At 41.1% G+C, this 17,559-nt stretch overlaps 1 protein-coding gene across 2 annotated transcripts in view; it reads left to right on the forward strand.

Moving 5' to 3' along the window:
* gria4b (glutamate receptor, ionotropic, AMPA 4b) overlaps window positions 1-17,559 on the forward strand; it is a gene marked incomplete at both ends in the record, with an annotated part of 101,364 nt that overhangs the window by 63,310 nt on the left and 20,495 nt on the right. Inside the window, 4 exons of one of the 2 annotated variants that reach the window (XM_079237535.1) lie at window positions 2,964-3,131; window positions 3,589-3,693; window positions 5,541-5,651; window positions 14,074-14,280. In XM_079237535.1, coding sequence (XP_079093661.1) covers window positions 2,964-3,131; window positions 3,589-3,693; window positions 5,541-5,651; window positions 14,074-14,280 — 591 coding nt within the window. Of the gene's footprint in view, window positions 1-2,963; window positions 3,132-3,588; window positions 3,694-5,540; window positions 5,652-6,921; window positions 6,955-14,073; window positions 14,281-17,559 lie in introns of those variants that run through there. The other variant, XM_079237536.1, reaches the window with a different exon arrangement.

Raw genomic sequence — 17,559 nt, forward strand, 5'->3', positions numbered from 1 at the left:
AGCTGTGTACATCACTTTTTAGTGCAACATGTTTCTTCTGTTGCTTGTGTTCTGTGTCGCTCTCCCGTATCTCTTGCATCAAAAACATCTGTGTTCAGAAGTCGACTCTCAAATCCCGTTTGTGAGCTTTCAGGTCAATTTCAAATCTCTGCAATAGTGCAATAGGTTTTGAGACTGTAGTGAAATGAGCTGAAACCAAAGGCTGGCTGAAAGCTGGGAAATGTATCAAGAACTGATGGCATGTGGTTGAAGAATAGTGGACGGTCATGTAAATAACATGTTATTTGTAGTCAACGGGCTTAAAAATGCAAAGCCACGGCCCTTTAAGGATTCCTCCGGGGTTACTGGAGTTGTTGCAAAGCAGGAAAAAAAAGCAGATGCAGCAAAGAAAGTAATAATATTTCAAAAAAGGACGCTGCCAGATAAGATGAAAATGGTATGAATTGAATATTGTATATAGCAGTAGCATGTTTGCAAGGTGTGCAGACAGAACGAATGAATACAAACTATGATAAAAAAAAAACATTCATGAGCATGTGCGAACAAGGAACAGGCATCATCATCATCATCATCATCATCATCATCATCATCGGCAGCAGCAATCTGCTCTGCTTTGTCCACCGCTGTCATCCGCAGAGACGTGACAGACTGACCCACTTTAAAGTCTTTTCAGGCACACAAATGGCAGCGGGGCAAGAAGGTGTCACGCAATGGTGGCCGGCAAACCTCGCAAATCTGTGTCCAACAAAGATTTCTATTTTGAAAACCAGATGCAGTGGAGTGGAAACGGTGCGAGTCGAGCAGTATGTGGTATGTGTGTCTGATGGATTGGTGGTGGTTCAAATTAAAAGTTTACACCACAGAGCAATATTGTGTGTGTGTGTGTGTGTGTGTGTGTGTGTGTGTGTGTGTGTGTGTGTGTGTGTGTGTGTGTGTGTGTTTATCCACAGTTCATTTCTTGATGAATTGCTCTCTCTCTTGAAAATCCACTCAGACTAAATTACTCTGCTCCCTATTACGTTTGTCCACACAGCCCGAGCTTCTTTCTAATAATATATTAACACTACCTGTGTTTGGGCCTGCCACTGGCATGTTTAGTCACTTTGCAAAGACAAATGGTGTGTGTAGTGTTTGTAAGTTCCTGGAATCTGCAGGTAGTGAACTAATGAGCCCTTCCTTTATTGTACTGTATGAGAGCAAGCTTTGGGGACCCCATCTCCACTTGTTATTAACAAGTTACCTTGACAGTGACATCTAAAAAAGATCTTTTTGTACACCTGGTATTAATATGCTTATTTGCTAAGCATTTTTTGTGTGTTTTATCAAGAGTCTTTAGCGTGTTTCACATAATTTTAGTGGTGTACAGAGACAGACACACCTCCCTCGCCTGATGTTAGATGAGGAGGAGGACGAAGGAGAAATGAAAGGCAAATCTTGCAGATTTTCAGCTGGCTCTGTGTCACTGCAGAGCGGGTGAAACAGTGGCCGGTCACCCCCTTCCCCCCCGCCATATTCCGCCATCACCCGAGCTCCCCGCACCCACCGGTGACCCTCCTTTGGTCTCTTTGCGTCATCCGGCGGTCGCTCATCTGCCTGCACTGCAGTGACCCAGAGCGAGCTGAAAATCTGCAAAGTTTGCCTTGAATGCATTAGACTTCTGCCACACTGTTTTGGAAATGAAGACAGATTTTTTCCTCTGAAATCCAAACACATATCTCTTCTTATCTCTTCATATTGCGAGTTGCCCCAAATGTCACTTGATGGGAGGATTGTCTGCTAACGCCCCAGGGTGCAGGATGAGTCATCAAACATTTGAAGCCATATTACAGAAAGAGAAAAGACAGGGAATTGTTGCGGATTTTCATGTAAAAAGCACTCTTATACAGATTTTCTTTTTAAACATTTATTTGGCATATAAAATGAGATGAATGAACAATTCACACAGGGGGACACAGGATTAAAACTAGAAACATGTATTTTATTTCACTGGGTATTTAAGTCTGGCTCATGTCATATGACTGCAGAATTAATCAACTCCCTCATGTCACCCTGTCCATGTTCATTACTCTAATAGCAGTGAAGATGTTCTTGACTCTCAGTGATTTTATCCGGCACCTCGTTGTTTGTGTGTGTTACTTTGGGCAGCTTGTCAAAGAGTAACAGGGGGATAGAGTGCAGCAGTCTCTGTAGAGAGCCATAATGTCACAGTGAGCAGCGGGCTAATGAATAGGATTCACCCCCGGCCGGAGGCAAAGTTAATGAACTCCTGCTAGCCGGGATAATTAATGCCAGACTGCTACCCGGCTGGACTAAACATTCACCTTTTCCCTTTCCCTTTCCCCCACGCTCACTCTCCCTCTTCCTGCCGTTTGCCATTCACTGAATTCATTTTCTGCCACGCCGGAAGGGAGTTTTAGGGAAATGTATGGCCTTCCTGACGGAGAGAGTGCTTCGTGTAGATGAAAATAATCCGAGACAAGTCAAAATGTTCGCATCAAAGACGGATTAGGGGAAATTGTGAGGTTTACACTGTTGAGAATATGCTCTCTCCCTCTTCTCCTTTCCGTTTGCAGAAAATAATGGGCAGAGTAAAAAAAGGCTGCCTTCTTACAACATACTGCTTGGCCCTGCAGAAATGCAGCGTGCTCTCGGAGGCAGAGGAGATCTGACCAGCAAATATTGCAGAACATTTTGCCTGTCCGGCTAAATCAGCATTTAATTGGCCGCATTCCTTTTGTTAGTGCGTGTCCCCCAGCACTGTATGTACCTAAAACAGACAGAGAGGAAGGTTGGCCTGCAGGTTGTAATTTACAAAGCACACGGTGCATCCATACCAAGCTTTTATCTAAATCTAATAGGCCAGGGTTAAACCATAATTCTTACTACAGTGTATTTATGTGCATATAACCCAACAGTGCCCACACACAGTACAGTCTTTGTGACCACCTCCTCTTGTCTCCCAGTACACCTCAGCGCTGACATACGACGGGGTGATGGTGATGGCCGAGGCCTTCAGGAACCTGCGCAGGCAGAAGGTAGACATTTCCAGACGGGGGAACGCCGGCGACTGCCTGGCTAACCCTGCCGCCCCGTGGAACCAAGGCATCGACATGGAGCGTACTCTCAAACAGGTGAGAAACTAAAGGATGAGAGATCACACATAGAGCTCAACTGGGACACAACTTACTTCCTTTTGCTTCACTTCCAAAAGCTCTTTGTTCTTCTACACTTCATCAATAAATAGTTGTATCATGTAACTTGTAAGTTGTTACATTTTACTAATTTACTCTGTGTATCTACGCTTTGTAATTTGTCATGAAGTTTGTTTGTTTTTTTATGAAAAATTAGCCTCCTACAACCATCACAATGGAAACGGCACACTCAAAAATGGCCGCCACTCTGACTATCCTGCCACATAGATTTGAATGGGGATATCTGTTCTACACCTATTATATTTATACGGTCTTTTTTGTTTTGGTCTCATATTGATTTACACTGTAAAACACCCTGTGAAAAGCTGGTCTATTATAAACTTTCTTTTGGTAGTAAATTAATAATATTTGCTGCTGTTTATTTCATTGTGTGCAGGTCCGACTGCAGGGATTAACAGGTAATGTCCAGTTTGACCACTATGGCCGCAGGGTCAACTACACAATGGACGTGTTTGAACTGAAGAATAATGGACCCAGACGGGTAAAACATCACACCATACTGCTTGCATTTGTGTTATTGATCTATATGTGTCCAAGTCAAGTCAGTAGTAGTACTGTATATTTTTGCATACATATTATTTTCCCTCCTGTCATGTGAAGTATCTCAGGGCTGGGACGACACAGAATGTAGTATGGCACTTTCTATTATCATAAGTGTGTTGTTAAAAAAAAGATTCAGCCTCGGCCGGCGTCTCTACTTCTGGTGTGCAAAGATGAATGTCTGTTGATGAAATTCAGGGAGAGAGAGAGAGAGAGAGAGAGAGAGAGAGAGAGAGAGAGAGAGAGAGAGCACTTGTGAGAGTGATGGCGAGAGGATGAAATGAAATAGAGAGCAATCAAGGTAGAGGCAGGGGAGGAGGGTGGTGGGGGCTGAGGGGGAGGTGAGGAAGCAGAGAGGAGTTCCCATCAATCAGAAGCTGCTTTGGCCTGTCTTCCTGTGCACAGCGTGGGTCCTGTCAGGACACGGTGTGTGTGCCTGTGTGTGTGTGCCATGGCCTCTCTGCTACATTTTTCATGTTCCTCAATCATCTCAATGTCCCGGCACACATGAGGTATCAGCCAATCACAGGTCTTCTTTGCTCACAAGCGGCGTCCAACCAGCAGCCAGCTGGCCTGCTCAACATCTCCACTCTATTACTTATAGCTGCTTATCGTTACTGTCAAAGCTCTTTGTTTATTACATTATCTATACATCACTTTGACACAGTATTGGTTTTTGCAGATATTGGTTGTTTGGTAAAAAATCTCATCTGGGCTAACCAGCGCCATTTTATATACCTTCTCTCGATAGACAGAGGGTGCTCATGTTGTGACCGCAGCATATCATGTCTGTCAGTTCCACTCGGTCAGTTTGACCCTGAAGGATTTCTGGAAGATGACAGTAATGTCGGCTGAACAGGAAATGGCTTTTGACAAAAAGAAGCGGCACAACATTGAGCTTAAAATTGGAATCTTGCATGAGGGCGTTTGAGCTGAGGCCGGGCAATATTTCAACATCACCGCATATTGTCTTTAAATGGAATCTCAGCTTGATGAATTAATGTTTAGAAATAACAAACGAAAAGAGTATGAAAGTTATGTTTGACTTTGGAAATAACAGTTTGAAAATATAATCTACTTACTTGCTGCATCCAAGCATTAAACCATAAGGTTTAAAGATCTACAAATAATAATGAAGAAAAGCCAAATTGCAAAGACTTTGAGTCAAGATTATTTTATCTTACCAGAAAATATCTGTTTAAAAACCATAATCAAGCCCACTGTGCCCACTGTGAAAAACATGGACCAGAGATGGGGACTTGGACTCAAGTTGCTCTTAAGTCTTACCACAGTGACTTAAATAGTACTTGTTAAAAAAAAGAAGACTTAAGTATCTATGGGTTTGATAGTCTAGACATATGTGTTAAATTACATTAGTCATTAGTTGGAGGCCCAGTGTAATTATACAATACCCTTGAACTCTAACTGTTATTGAAAAATTGGTTACGGTTATGCCATGCCTAATAATGTTAGCAATATATTCCTGCTACCCTGACTAATATTATGTGTCTATATTCATATAGGGGCAAAATACAGGTATATGCTTTGAAGAAAGGCGTTTTTCTTTCACATTGCATTGCAATAGCCTGTTTCAAGTGATCATTTACCAAACAACTAATCAGTGCTGACAACCATTATAGACTTGCATACACACACACAAACACACACACACACACACACACACACACACACACACACACACACACACACACACACACACACACACACACACACACACACACACACACACACACACACACAAGATCTCACACTTTGTTTTCCCTGCAGATCGGCTACTGGAACAATGCAGACAAACTGGTGCTGATCCAGGACTCTCCTCTGCTTCCAAATGACACCTCCGGCATGGAGAACCGCACTGTTGTCGTTACTACCATCATGGTAAGAGACCTGCACGCACTCTCCAACACACACACACACACACACACACACACACACACACACACACACACACACACACACACACACACACACACACACACACACACACATACATTCTTAGTGCAAGAGGACTTTATTATCTAGTGCATAATGTGGGAATGTTTGGGATATGCAGAGTCAGGAGGGGCAGTGGCTACACGTCATAAATCCTGCCCTCCAACATCAAAACCTGCATTCACAATAACCTGACATTAAAGGTGGTCAGCTGAACTGTTGTCCTTCACCGCCTCCCACTTGTAAAGCGCCTCAGTTTTTAAGAAAGCGCTTTACAAGCATTACTACAGAACTCTCAGTATTTGCACTTTCACACAGTTAACCACTATTCTTTATGAATCTTGCAATTGATTCTGATTCTGTGTTTTGTCGCTGAGGCAGATATAATGTAGACATACTGTATGAATCTATCATAGAGTTTTACTTTTTTATACTATTTAATAAAGTTGTGTTGCCAGCCTTTAGACCAGAGAGTAAGGGCTGTTCAGACACTCAACATTCTCACTAGGTAAAATGAATCATAAAGCAGTTATAGATACCAATTATCCACTAACAGTCGCTCCAATAGACCAGAATACAGGAGCGGCAACAAGATGTTGTGGTGTGACAAGATAATCTCAACTCAAAGGTCTCCTTCTGTAGCCAACATTTCATCACACATAACTCCTTGACGGTCACATTGATTATATCCTCAGGATGAATAGTAAACATCACAACTGTGAACCTATGAAATTTGCATGGATACTCAGATTTCAGCTTTTTACATACCCCTGAAGGACCTTAGGCCGTGTACTGTGACTGACTCCAAGTCAACACTATCAGTAAGGAGACTCTCTATTACTCTAATAGAAACTTTAACAAACCATCATACAACTCCAAAATCAACAACCGTCACTTACATTCTCTTGTATTGTACCAGTAAACATCTCCAAAGGTAGTCAAACTGCTGCCGTTACTGCAATTTTTGCTCTCATTGCACAGATGAAAGAGTTCATAAACGGAGTTACCATACTGCTACAAAATCAAAGTATTTTACATATGATAGAAATCAATGGCCTTTGCATGGCATGTCAATTTCTGGCTGTAGCAGTGACTCTGACATGGCTGAGTACAGTTACAGCAACCAGATTGTGAGCGCACATGTAGCAGCTGAGTGGAGGAGGAAAGGAGGTGGGAATAGAGAGTCACAGCTCAGCACAATCCTCCCTCTTTTCAGCCCCTGATGAGGAACCCCATTTTAAGAAACTGAGCCCCAGTTGGACGCAAGCAGGATATGAAAGCCCTTAATGGCAGAGGGATGGACACAACAACCCGAGCCCAAATGAAGCCCTAAAGACTCTGGGCGAGAGGAGAGACACGGCAACTTTGTTAATGGACACCCTGTTCGTAAAACTGAACAAGAAATGGAGCCACTCAGAGCTATAATGGAGCCCCTCCAGAGGAAAATGAAATGCAAATGGAGGCCAAAAAAAAACTCTGTCTTTTTTTTTTTTTTTAAGGATGGTGCTTGTGGATGGACACCCATTGAGGCTAAATTGGGTCCTGAACAGCACAGTGTCTGTTTACTAGCATTAACAAGCTCCCACTACACCTGTTTCTGTGTGTTAGATTCAGACATTGCCATGCCCGGTTTGTTTGTGTGTGGCCAATCACAGCTTGAATCATATCCAGATTTGAATTTGTAATTTTTGCAAAGATCTATGGATCCTGAACTATAAAGAGAGGCGGCACCACCAGAATGTGAATATTTTTCATGTCTAACGGAGTTCCTGTCTGTTCTAAATATGTCACTTCCTCCGACTACCTGCTCCACCGTACAGTATATTGCACACTCAGAGGGCTTCCTGTAAGCTCTAAAACAGCTTAGAAAGACTAATGCTCTCATAATCACCCCAGTTCATATCCATCACGCTTTTATGCAGCATGATATTATGGCTACATTATGACGCCTTCCTTTCACTCCCACATTTAATGTTTGTGAGAGTTATGTTTGTTTAAACTTAATGAAGTGTCCCAGTGTTATATTGCAGCAAGGCTGCCTCCATGTCTTTAGGAACTTGTTAGGAGCTGTTATAAAAGAGCAGTTCAATATGTTGGGAAAAGCTCTCATTTGTCTTCTAGTGGAGGCGAATCGCCCTCGGGTTTCAGCGTGTGATGAAGCTCGACTATCTACAACCCAGACCTGTCTTGGTACTGTATGCACGGCAGGGAAATTAGTATCCATTGTTTATGTGACAGTAGACTTAATGGCAAATAGTGCAGAAAGTGAATACACCATTTCCTGGGGCTTTTCTCAACTTAAACTTGAATGGACCTTGTGAGTCTTTTGTACTATAACAAAAGAAGTAGCGATGATATGATGATTTAAATTTTTCTATAATCTTGTTTTGTCTTATTAATTATTTTCCCACACATTTTAGCTCTGTGTTGTATCCCCTAATCTGCCAAATGCCATACGTTGTTGTTGTTGTAGTCACCCTTGTTGTGATGTGATGACACAATAGAGTTCTGCACAGTCCAGGACCTTATTCCTCGTACCTGGCTTACTGAGTTAGCTGGATAATTTTCAGGATAAGATGACGCATGTCAGGCTTTTCGGTTCCACGAAGCAAGTTTGGATAAAACACCATAGCAACACATCAAAATCCCTTAACCTGCTCCAGGGCAGGTTTACTGAAATTCACTGGATAAATTGGCCACTCCCACAGGAAAAAAAAGGCAGCTCCCTTCCTCATTGATGAAGGAGCGATATTAGTTTCATAGGGAGAGAGTTCTTCCAGATCGCCAAGATCCGTTCTCACATCCTCATGACTTCCTGTACGATCGCTATCCATTCTGCCGAGACCTCCTCGAGTCGTACATTGAAGCACAGGCGCAGCAGAGCATCGCACGTCTCACATAGTGTATGCAGACTGAATCACACAGTGTCTCACAGACTTGATCACAGCCTTGAGCTTTTTTGTGAGTGTCTGCGATGTGGAGAACATCAGGAAAGCCGCTACAGGCCATGCTGTAGAAAGCCGCTACAGGCCCATACACAAAGTTAAAATCCTAGTTATATGGTAATCTACACATACATGTACATACACATATATGATACATCCCCGCATACAGTACATATATCCTCACAAGTATATATTAATTTGTATACTACTGCCAGCAGGCACATTTAAATAAATATAATCTGATTGATTTGGGTGAAGAGGCACTTAAAAATAGCCGATACATTTTCCTAAGACTTACACATTTAACTTGTCTGATATTTTGTAATGCTTTTGTGACTCTAGCCGGACCAGCGGAGGCGGCGTTAAGCTGCGTTCACAACAGGAAGTGTTGCGAATATTCGCTACGCTTTGGATGTGAACGCACCATTTGACTTTCCCATGTTTATGGTCTCCTGCTCCTCCACGGAGAAAAGAGACACTCTTTCTCTGATCTTATTTGCCATTGTAGCGTTTGAAGATCATGTAAACTGTGTTTGACTCCTTCCCCTTTTGAAGAGGAGCGTGCACACACAATTATCCAGATGACTGACGTCTGGTTCGAATGAACGAGAATGTTTGAGGGTAGTTCAGCCTTAGAGAAACCGACATAGCCTGATGTCAATCATCTCGGTAATTTAAGATGGCTAATAGGACATTTGATCGACTTTGTTGAACCAGGTACGAGGAATGGGGCCCTGTACTCGTACCACTTGGTTTTGATCATTTGAGACCCAAACTTAACCCAAGACCGGAGGCTCTATTTTCACCCCAAAGACAAAGTTGTGCTTTCTTTGTAAAAGTTTTCTCTGAAATAAAAAATAATTTGACAATGGCAACATACAGTTAAAGAACAGCGTACAACTCCTTCCCTGAGCTTTTCAACAGGGAACAGTCCAACAGTTTATTGTTATCCGTATGGCTAGTTTTTAAGTCGGGCAAAAGAAAGTAGTGTAAATAGCTGGTATTTGTCTTTAGCTAAAAGTGTTTTATAGACGCTGACTCATATCTTCCTGGAGGTTGATGCATTTACAGTGAAGCTCCCACAGACAAGGACAACGTTTGACTGTTATTGTATTGGCAGGACAAGGCTGAGAGCTTTGATGAAGTGTGTCTTTGGCTTCAAACTCGTCCATTGCACTTTAAACCTGGCACACTGTCAATCTATCAGAGGGCAAACAGTACAGACAAGGTCCTGCTACAATGATGTTTCTGCTAGCCTTTGTTCAAAGAACATGTTTTGATTTTCTGGATATTTTGGCATCCTAAATCCCTCAAGATTACATTGATGCTCTAGAGCACATTAGGCCTCATCAAACTTCTCACAACTCATGCAATATAATCCAAGTCTTATTCATTCAGTCGCATACTCACTACTTCCCAAACATAAATCTTCGCTATAACCTTATTATATACAATACTTGCACACCAGTGCAATACTTTTTTATGAAGAACCTCAGATCATAACACACACAGAGGGAGACTCCATTCTCTGCTCAGGTAGAAGTTTTATCTTTACATAGCAAATATTTGCTTGAATAGAGAACCTTTTAAATTGAAACAATCGATTTACAAAACGTCTGATTTAATCTCACAAAAAGGAGCAAGAAAGAGAGATGCAGGGTTAATTACAAAAATGTTCTTTCATGAGGCCTGTTGTATGTTTGTGGGATCATGGATGTTAAAAAAGTAACCGGCAACAATTAGAGAAGATTAGATGGTAATAATTCAGTGATTTATTAAATAATGGTGTTTTTCACCAATGCTTTAATTTTCCATTTTACTTGTTCATGTAGAAGTTGTATATGAGGTTGAGGCTATATCAGCATTCATTAGAGCACCATGGTGATCTAAAACCCTTGACAAGGCCGTAACGTTGCCCTGCAGCAGCCGGACGAGTGCACTTAATGTAAAAACAAAAACAGCACAATGGACATTTACAAATCTTTTTTTGGGGGGATGGTGGGGGGGTGGGGGGAGAGGGTATTTGTGCTTTAAATGTGATCCCTGTTTCCTTTGTCATGCAACCACATTAAATCAATTAAAACATATTATTATTAGTGTTTCAAGTGGCTACTGATGACTGAGACCCAGCGTGAGTAATTGAATGAGAAGGATTCATGTGTTTTTGCTTCATAAAATGTTGATTTTGTGCTCAAGTAATTGTAAAATATGGAACATCATTTTGTTGCTTTTCACTACGCATTTGCAACAAATTGTTTATCTCACGTAACTCAAACATAAAAACAGACGGGCAGATTTTAGGCAGCGCAGTCAAACAACTCTAACATGGGTAAATACAATATGTGTGTAGGTATGTGTGTATCCTAATGTGCGTATGTATGGCTTTGTGACATGAAGTGGGCCTTATGATGTGCCTATATATATGTGCTTTTAATGGCATGTTTAATTGGTCTCATTAGGTAGTGAGTGAAGCAGGGTGGTTGGGATTATTGACAAGCCTGTCAGCCGTGCTGGTCTTTGCTGTGAAGACCTCTGAAGCGCTGTTCTCTTCTCATGCCAGAAGCACTGACTGCATCCTTTATCTGTGCCACTCCCTCTGCTCCTCTGGCTGCCAGCACTGTCATGCACCCTGCTATCATAAATCACCTGGATTAGTGCTGTTATACATCCAAAACATCCGCGACTTGTAAATAGAGTCTTCATAATTAAAGTGTATCATGAATTGCATTTTTCAGCCATTGTGAATTTTGTAGAGTTGTCAGTAGAAGAAAACATGATATTGCTTTACATGAAGTGGTGCTTGTAGGACAATAAAAGCCATCATGTGTGGAAGTTTTATTCTGATGGCTTAAGATCATGGCTTGTATTGAAATAATAATGTCACAGCATGAATAGTGTAAATAAATAACAACCACCCTTTCTGAGGGGACTTTCTTAAGTCATGTTAAGTAAAAAAGCATAACTACGTTACGTAATTGTAGATACAGTAATTGTAGATATTGCATACAGTTGGCATTAAGTTTTGGATTCACACAGGGCATCTTTGACCCATCCATCAAAACTCCTAACTTACCTTGGACTTTCTCGGTTGTTATACTTCTTATTATACAACTAAACCTTCAATAACACTCGATTTACTTCGTCACTTGCTCTGTGTGCGTCTCTCTTTGTACGTCAGTTGCTGAGACCGAATGCAAAAACGTTGACATTCAATTCTATGTTTTGCTGAAACGTACAATGACCGGCAATCAGGGAATTAGTTTAAATACCGAAAGAAGAATATGAACTGAAACAAAAAGGGTCTTTAGTTAGTTTTACTCTTACCTGTTTTGTCGAAGTGTCTGTCAAAATGTCAAAATCTGGATTTAAACCTTTATTTTTAAAGGTTTTTTTTTCTGCTTGTGGTGGTGAAAATATTCCTAAATACGTTTTACATTTGATCAAATTACCACAAACTATCTCATACACAGCGGGATAGCACTCCAAGGTCAGAGGATCAGAGATGTGCAGAATGATGGACATTTTTTAGTTAAAGGTTCATCTTTGTATGACAATTTTGGAATGACCTTTACAAATATTTGTATTATTAATGCATTATGATGCATCATAACCCACAAATAATGTTAAAAATGTTAATGTTTTTGTGCTCCAGCACCGTGTTGTGAAACATATATTGTGATGTCTTATTTTGACACAAAACTGCAACGTTGTGCCATCATTATGCTGTACAGTAACATTTCGTCGTGTCGCGGTCTCATCTGAGCGTTTGCATTCTCTTCCCTCTGAGGAGTCTTTGGTTTACCTTGCTTTGGCCTGGGGCGATGCCAAGAAAACACATCTCACAATAATTTGCTCCCGTTCTCAACATGAAATCCGTGACAAAAGTAATTTGTTTGGAAATATGAGGTTTACACTTAGAACTCTTTCTTAATAGCAGCAAATCAAGTGATCTGTAACCTCCTGCTGGTCACAGCATGGCCAGATGTAGCCACCCCTGATTACTATAAGGGTTCAAGTCGAGTCAGGCTTGTTTGAGGTATTCAGTCATTCAGTCTGACTGCAGCTCATTTCTCACTTCCCTTTAGCTCTGTGTCAGCCTCCGTTTCTGCTCAATTATACTTTCCTTCCTTCTCTTTCAGTCTCTTTGTATCATGCATCCACATTAACACTTTTTCCCCCACCTTCCTGCCTAAACCTCAGTCTGTGCTGTGTATATACAGCGTGAGGCTGTCGTCATGATTACACATGCACCCCTTTCTGCTGTACACTAAATTATCTCCAAGCAGTTGGGATCTAGTTATGTTAAAATCACTACATTTAAAGCTGCACTATGCATTTTGTTTACTCTGAGACACCGAGGTGGTGGTAGAAAGAGACGTGTTTAGTTATAGAGATTCAGAGTTCCTGAAGTAAAAGCCAGTTGGATCACTTCCACAGCCTGAACAGAGATACAATTCTCCCGGTTGACTTTTCAGTAGGAAAGATGAACAACTGTGTTAGAAAGTATCTGTTCTTTGATTAAAAAAAAAAAAAAAAGGTAAAAGGAACATGTACATTACAACATACAGAGAAAAGATGACTTACAGGGTGCATCTCAGTCAGAAACATCCAATCACTGAGTTTAAAGTTATGCTTTTAGATTAATTCCAGTTTCTGTTTAAATTTTGGACGATTGAATTTGGCGGCTATGGTACCATCACATCATGATACAGTCCACCTTCTCATTATAGCGTAGTAACGTTGATCACGTGGACTTGATTTGGTTGAAAAATTTGATGATGATTAACGCTGTTGCTTTGAGTATTTTTTCAATAGCGTCTTAAATGGTGCAGCCTTAAAAAATTAAAACTATTGTACTCCTTTCAGACATATCAAGTTTATCATGATCAGTACAGAAGAAAATAACTGTCATAAACTGACTGAACTGAAACTGAAGTTACCCTGAGGAGTTGCATGGTAAAACAACACAGAATTAGAGTTTCTCACCAAAACGCATTGCTTGTTTCCTTGACGTCCCACAAAAAGGGCAAATATATTTCCTGCCTTATAAAACATTTGAAGCCTACATTGTTTACATCCGTCTTTGTGAGCCAGAAATATTGTCCTGCTGCATTTCTATATTTTGAGAGGTGTTATTGCCACCAAATGTCTTTTAAATGAAATAGCATGAAACCATCAGCAACAACGCATTACTGCATGCTTCTGCATAAATTGCAAACCAAACGAAGGCCCGCTCATCAAAACATTACTCCATAGCACTCCCAGTGGTCAAAACCTCCACCGGGTACCTTTAACCTCAACCCTGGTTGGTGTGAGCTGCTGTTCCTTCTCATTCTGTCGTCTGTCGGTGTGTCAATGAGCCCTCATGTCCGTCTGTCTGTCTGTCTGACGGTTTGGTTCACTGGTTATGGTCCCCTGTGTAGGAGGGTCCCTATGTGATGCTCAAGAAGAACTGGGAGATGTACGAGGGCAACGACCAGTACGAGGGATACTGCGTGGACCTGGCCTCGGAGATCGCCAAACACATCGGCATCAAGTACAAAATCTCCATCGTTCCTGACGGAAAGTACGGCGCCAGGGACCCAGAGACAAAGATTTGGAACGGCATGGTCGGGGAGCTGGTGTACGGGGTATGAGCTTCTTTTTTTTAATACTCTTCGGCTGACGGGAACTGATTCTTCTCCACGCTCCCTAAAGCACTATTTTGAACAGGAATAAGCTGACTCATCTCATTCAAACTTTAATTTGCCAGTAAGATTCAAGATGGTACTTAGAGACAATATCGGGTCTTTTTCTTATGTGTTAGTACTAATAATAAATGTGTGCAGGGTCTGGCTTTTGACAGAAAAATTGGTTCTTAGGGCTAAAAATGGACAGAGATTGGTCATCAAAGTCAAATTAATTCATTTGAAACTGTAAGGCTTTCCTAAAAGCAAAGATATATTTAACGAAAAATTATGTCATACTCACCAATCTTCAATTTTTAGGGAGTGACTGTAAGCAGTATGTGTGAAGAGAATCTCAGAGCAACAATGTGTTGAGTATGACATGTTGTTGTAGTGATGGAATTAATGCAGATGAAATAGACACTAAACTAAATTCATCAAGACGACAGGTGAAGTGTTCAGTTTGCATCAACAGGAAATGAAAACAGGAGCAGATCAGGGAGACATGTTAATAAAATTCTCCACGATTCAATAATATAGAGTAAGTTTAAAAGACTACATTTAAAATACTGTATGTCCAATAAAGCTACTGAACAAGGAGTCTCTGTACCGACAATTTTTCTTGATGTAGAGGGTTTAACTTAATCTGAATTTGAAGCGCCTTTCCTGTTCCATGTTTACTGTGTTGATAATCAAACCCACCTGAACTGAAACTGTAAACTGTCTCTAATGGTATTAATGCGAGCAGGAAGCATGAGGGGGTTAAAGAACAAAAGCAGTGGTTTGGAGCTTGTTAAAGAATCTCTGAGGTGACGATTTGATTTGGGGGTGAGCGAGGTGTCTTTCTGCTGCTGACCTTGCAGTGGGATCAAAGGCGAGGCAAACCTGCAGTTTCAGGTTTGGGATGATGGCGGGATTTCATGGCCTAAAAAGACATCAAAGTGAGGAAAGAGAGGAGTGTTTTTTTTCTTGTAATAATACAGAATAGAGGTGTGCAGGAAATTATTATGTTCACATGAGCAGCAATAGAAATTAGTTTGAACTGGATTCAGTCGAATATGAGAAACCACCGTTTTTCTAGTCCTTTTTCCCCCTGATAAGATACGTGGCTTTTTCACATAGCGCCATTTTCCTCGCCTGGCCTCTACCGGCGCTGTCGTGACTCACCGAGTGTGTGAGGAGAGGCAAGGTTCGGGATGTCAGGACTGATCAAGCAGTACACTGCATTTTTGGTGTAAAGACTAACCAGGTTGGTCCAAAGCACGGGAATAAAAAGTGCTGCTGTGCTCTCTGCTATTTTCATCTCTTCAACAAGCACACTGAGCAGAAACACTTCCTGTCCTACAGCTTTGCTTTGAACGAAAGACACGATGGGCTAAATACCTTCAACTTAAATATGTATATTCTCCTTTGTCCAAGTCTTGTCATCAGACATATTTGGACTTTAACCCTATCAGTCCCAGACCAAAAAATCAATAGTGTGCAGGATTTGTTTTGTTCTTTCGCAGTCATAGTTTTGATCTCATCGTTATTTGTACTAATTGTTACATGCAAATTAAACATAAATATTCCACATGATGACTTTCTTTGCTTAAGGGAAGAAATGTGAAGGATTTTGGGATGCACATCCACAGCCCTTTTCCTACAAAAAAAAACATTACCACTCACTAACATCTGGCTTTTCGGCAGTGATAGAAACATGACAACCGGGTAAACGTGCACATTTTTGCCCCTTTCCGGGGTGATGTTACTGTACTACATGTCCTGTAGTGAATATAAGATAGATAAAATCCACAGGGATTTAGAAAATTTCTATAGTTCATAAACAGACCAAACATATAATTAATATGCTGTCCTCAAAGCCACGAGACTCCACTTAGACAACTGTCATTTTTGACAGACACAAAATAAAACTCATCACAACTCGGTTGTCTTTCCATTGTTCGTCTTTCCACTTTCCACTGAAATAAACCCTTTATTCAGCGTGTTGGATGTGAAATGAAACGGCCTACATATGCGCTCCAGAGTCCATTGACAGACACAGTAATTTTATTGCTTGTTGATCATTGAAACGGCCCAGTGAAGTAACCAACGGTTTAATGACCCTATTATCCGACGCATTTGTAACATAAAAAAGAAAAGAAAAAAAGACTTGACTGGCAAAGATAAAGGAGACTATTGCCTATTTTTGTGTGTGTTTTACCTCATTTAACAAGGGTAAAAGTGGTAAAAGGGTAGAAGTTGACCAGGACGTAGAAAATGAACAATGCCATGCCCTCACAAGTATAGTACAACCTGCATCAGTGTGTATTTGAACATATATGCTGTGTGTATCGCAAGTATTGCACTATTGAGTGTGATTCAGGGCGTAGGGGAAGCTGCCAGATTTTTCTACAGCGTTCATGTCTGAGGACATGGAAGCTGTCAACTCTTTCCTGTCCAAGACTTTGCTGAGTGACCATTCATTTCTTACTCAGCTTTCCCCGAAAAAAAAGACCACAATAGTCCTTTTAACCTCCCATGTATTTTATTTTATTTATTTATTATTTTATTTTAGCGCTCACCAAATGCCCCGAAGCTGTCATCTTAGTTCATTCTGCTGAGGATGAAATAACTTAAATCTCTTTCATTTTCTTTCCCTCGTCCTTGCTTTCTTCTTTCCTACCTCCTTAAGTGTCAGATGGCCGTAATGAAACCTTAAATTCTTGCTGATATTAAGCCCTTTGCTCCCGAGCCAGGCGGACAAGGTCACGAGTGTTGCTAAATCACTAACTGTAATCTGGTTTGTGGATTCTCAGCAAGCCAGTGTGAACTTTTACACAGCTGCAGACCTCGGAGGTGGCTGTATCTCATTTGTTGCCTTCCTGTGCTGTAAGCATTTCTCTCTGACACATTATTTTATCCTCCCTGCTGATTCTCCCAGAGTTTCAGCTAAGCCTCTCAGCATTAGAGAGGGTTTCAGAATATATTTTTCAATTTCCTTTCTTTCTCTTTCTTTCTTAAACTCGATCACTCCGAGATGTATTCAGCCGACGTCTAAACTTGATGGCTTTGAGCTTTGTTCAGGGAGAAATTCAGATATATACGACATGAGCGGAGGAGAAAACAAATGGGGTAATTGTTGTTGTTTTGTTTTCTGATGGCTGGCTGGTTATCGGCCTTCGGCGTGTCATATCTGTGACTAAGTGATGTTTGATTGTTGCATGGCTCAGCTCAGAGAGATGATCCATCATTTCTTTTTGT

The sequence above is a fragment of the Taurulus bubalis genome (genome assembly GCF_910589615.1).
Source record: "Taurulus bubalis genome assembly, chromosome: 2".
Classification (NCBI taxonomy): domain Eukaryota; kingdom Metazoa; phylum Chordata; class Actinopteri; order Perciformes; family Cottidae; genus Taurulus; species Taurulus bubalis.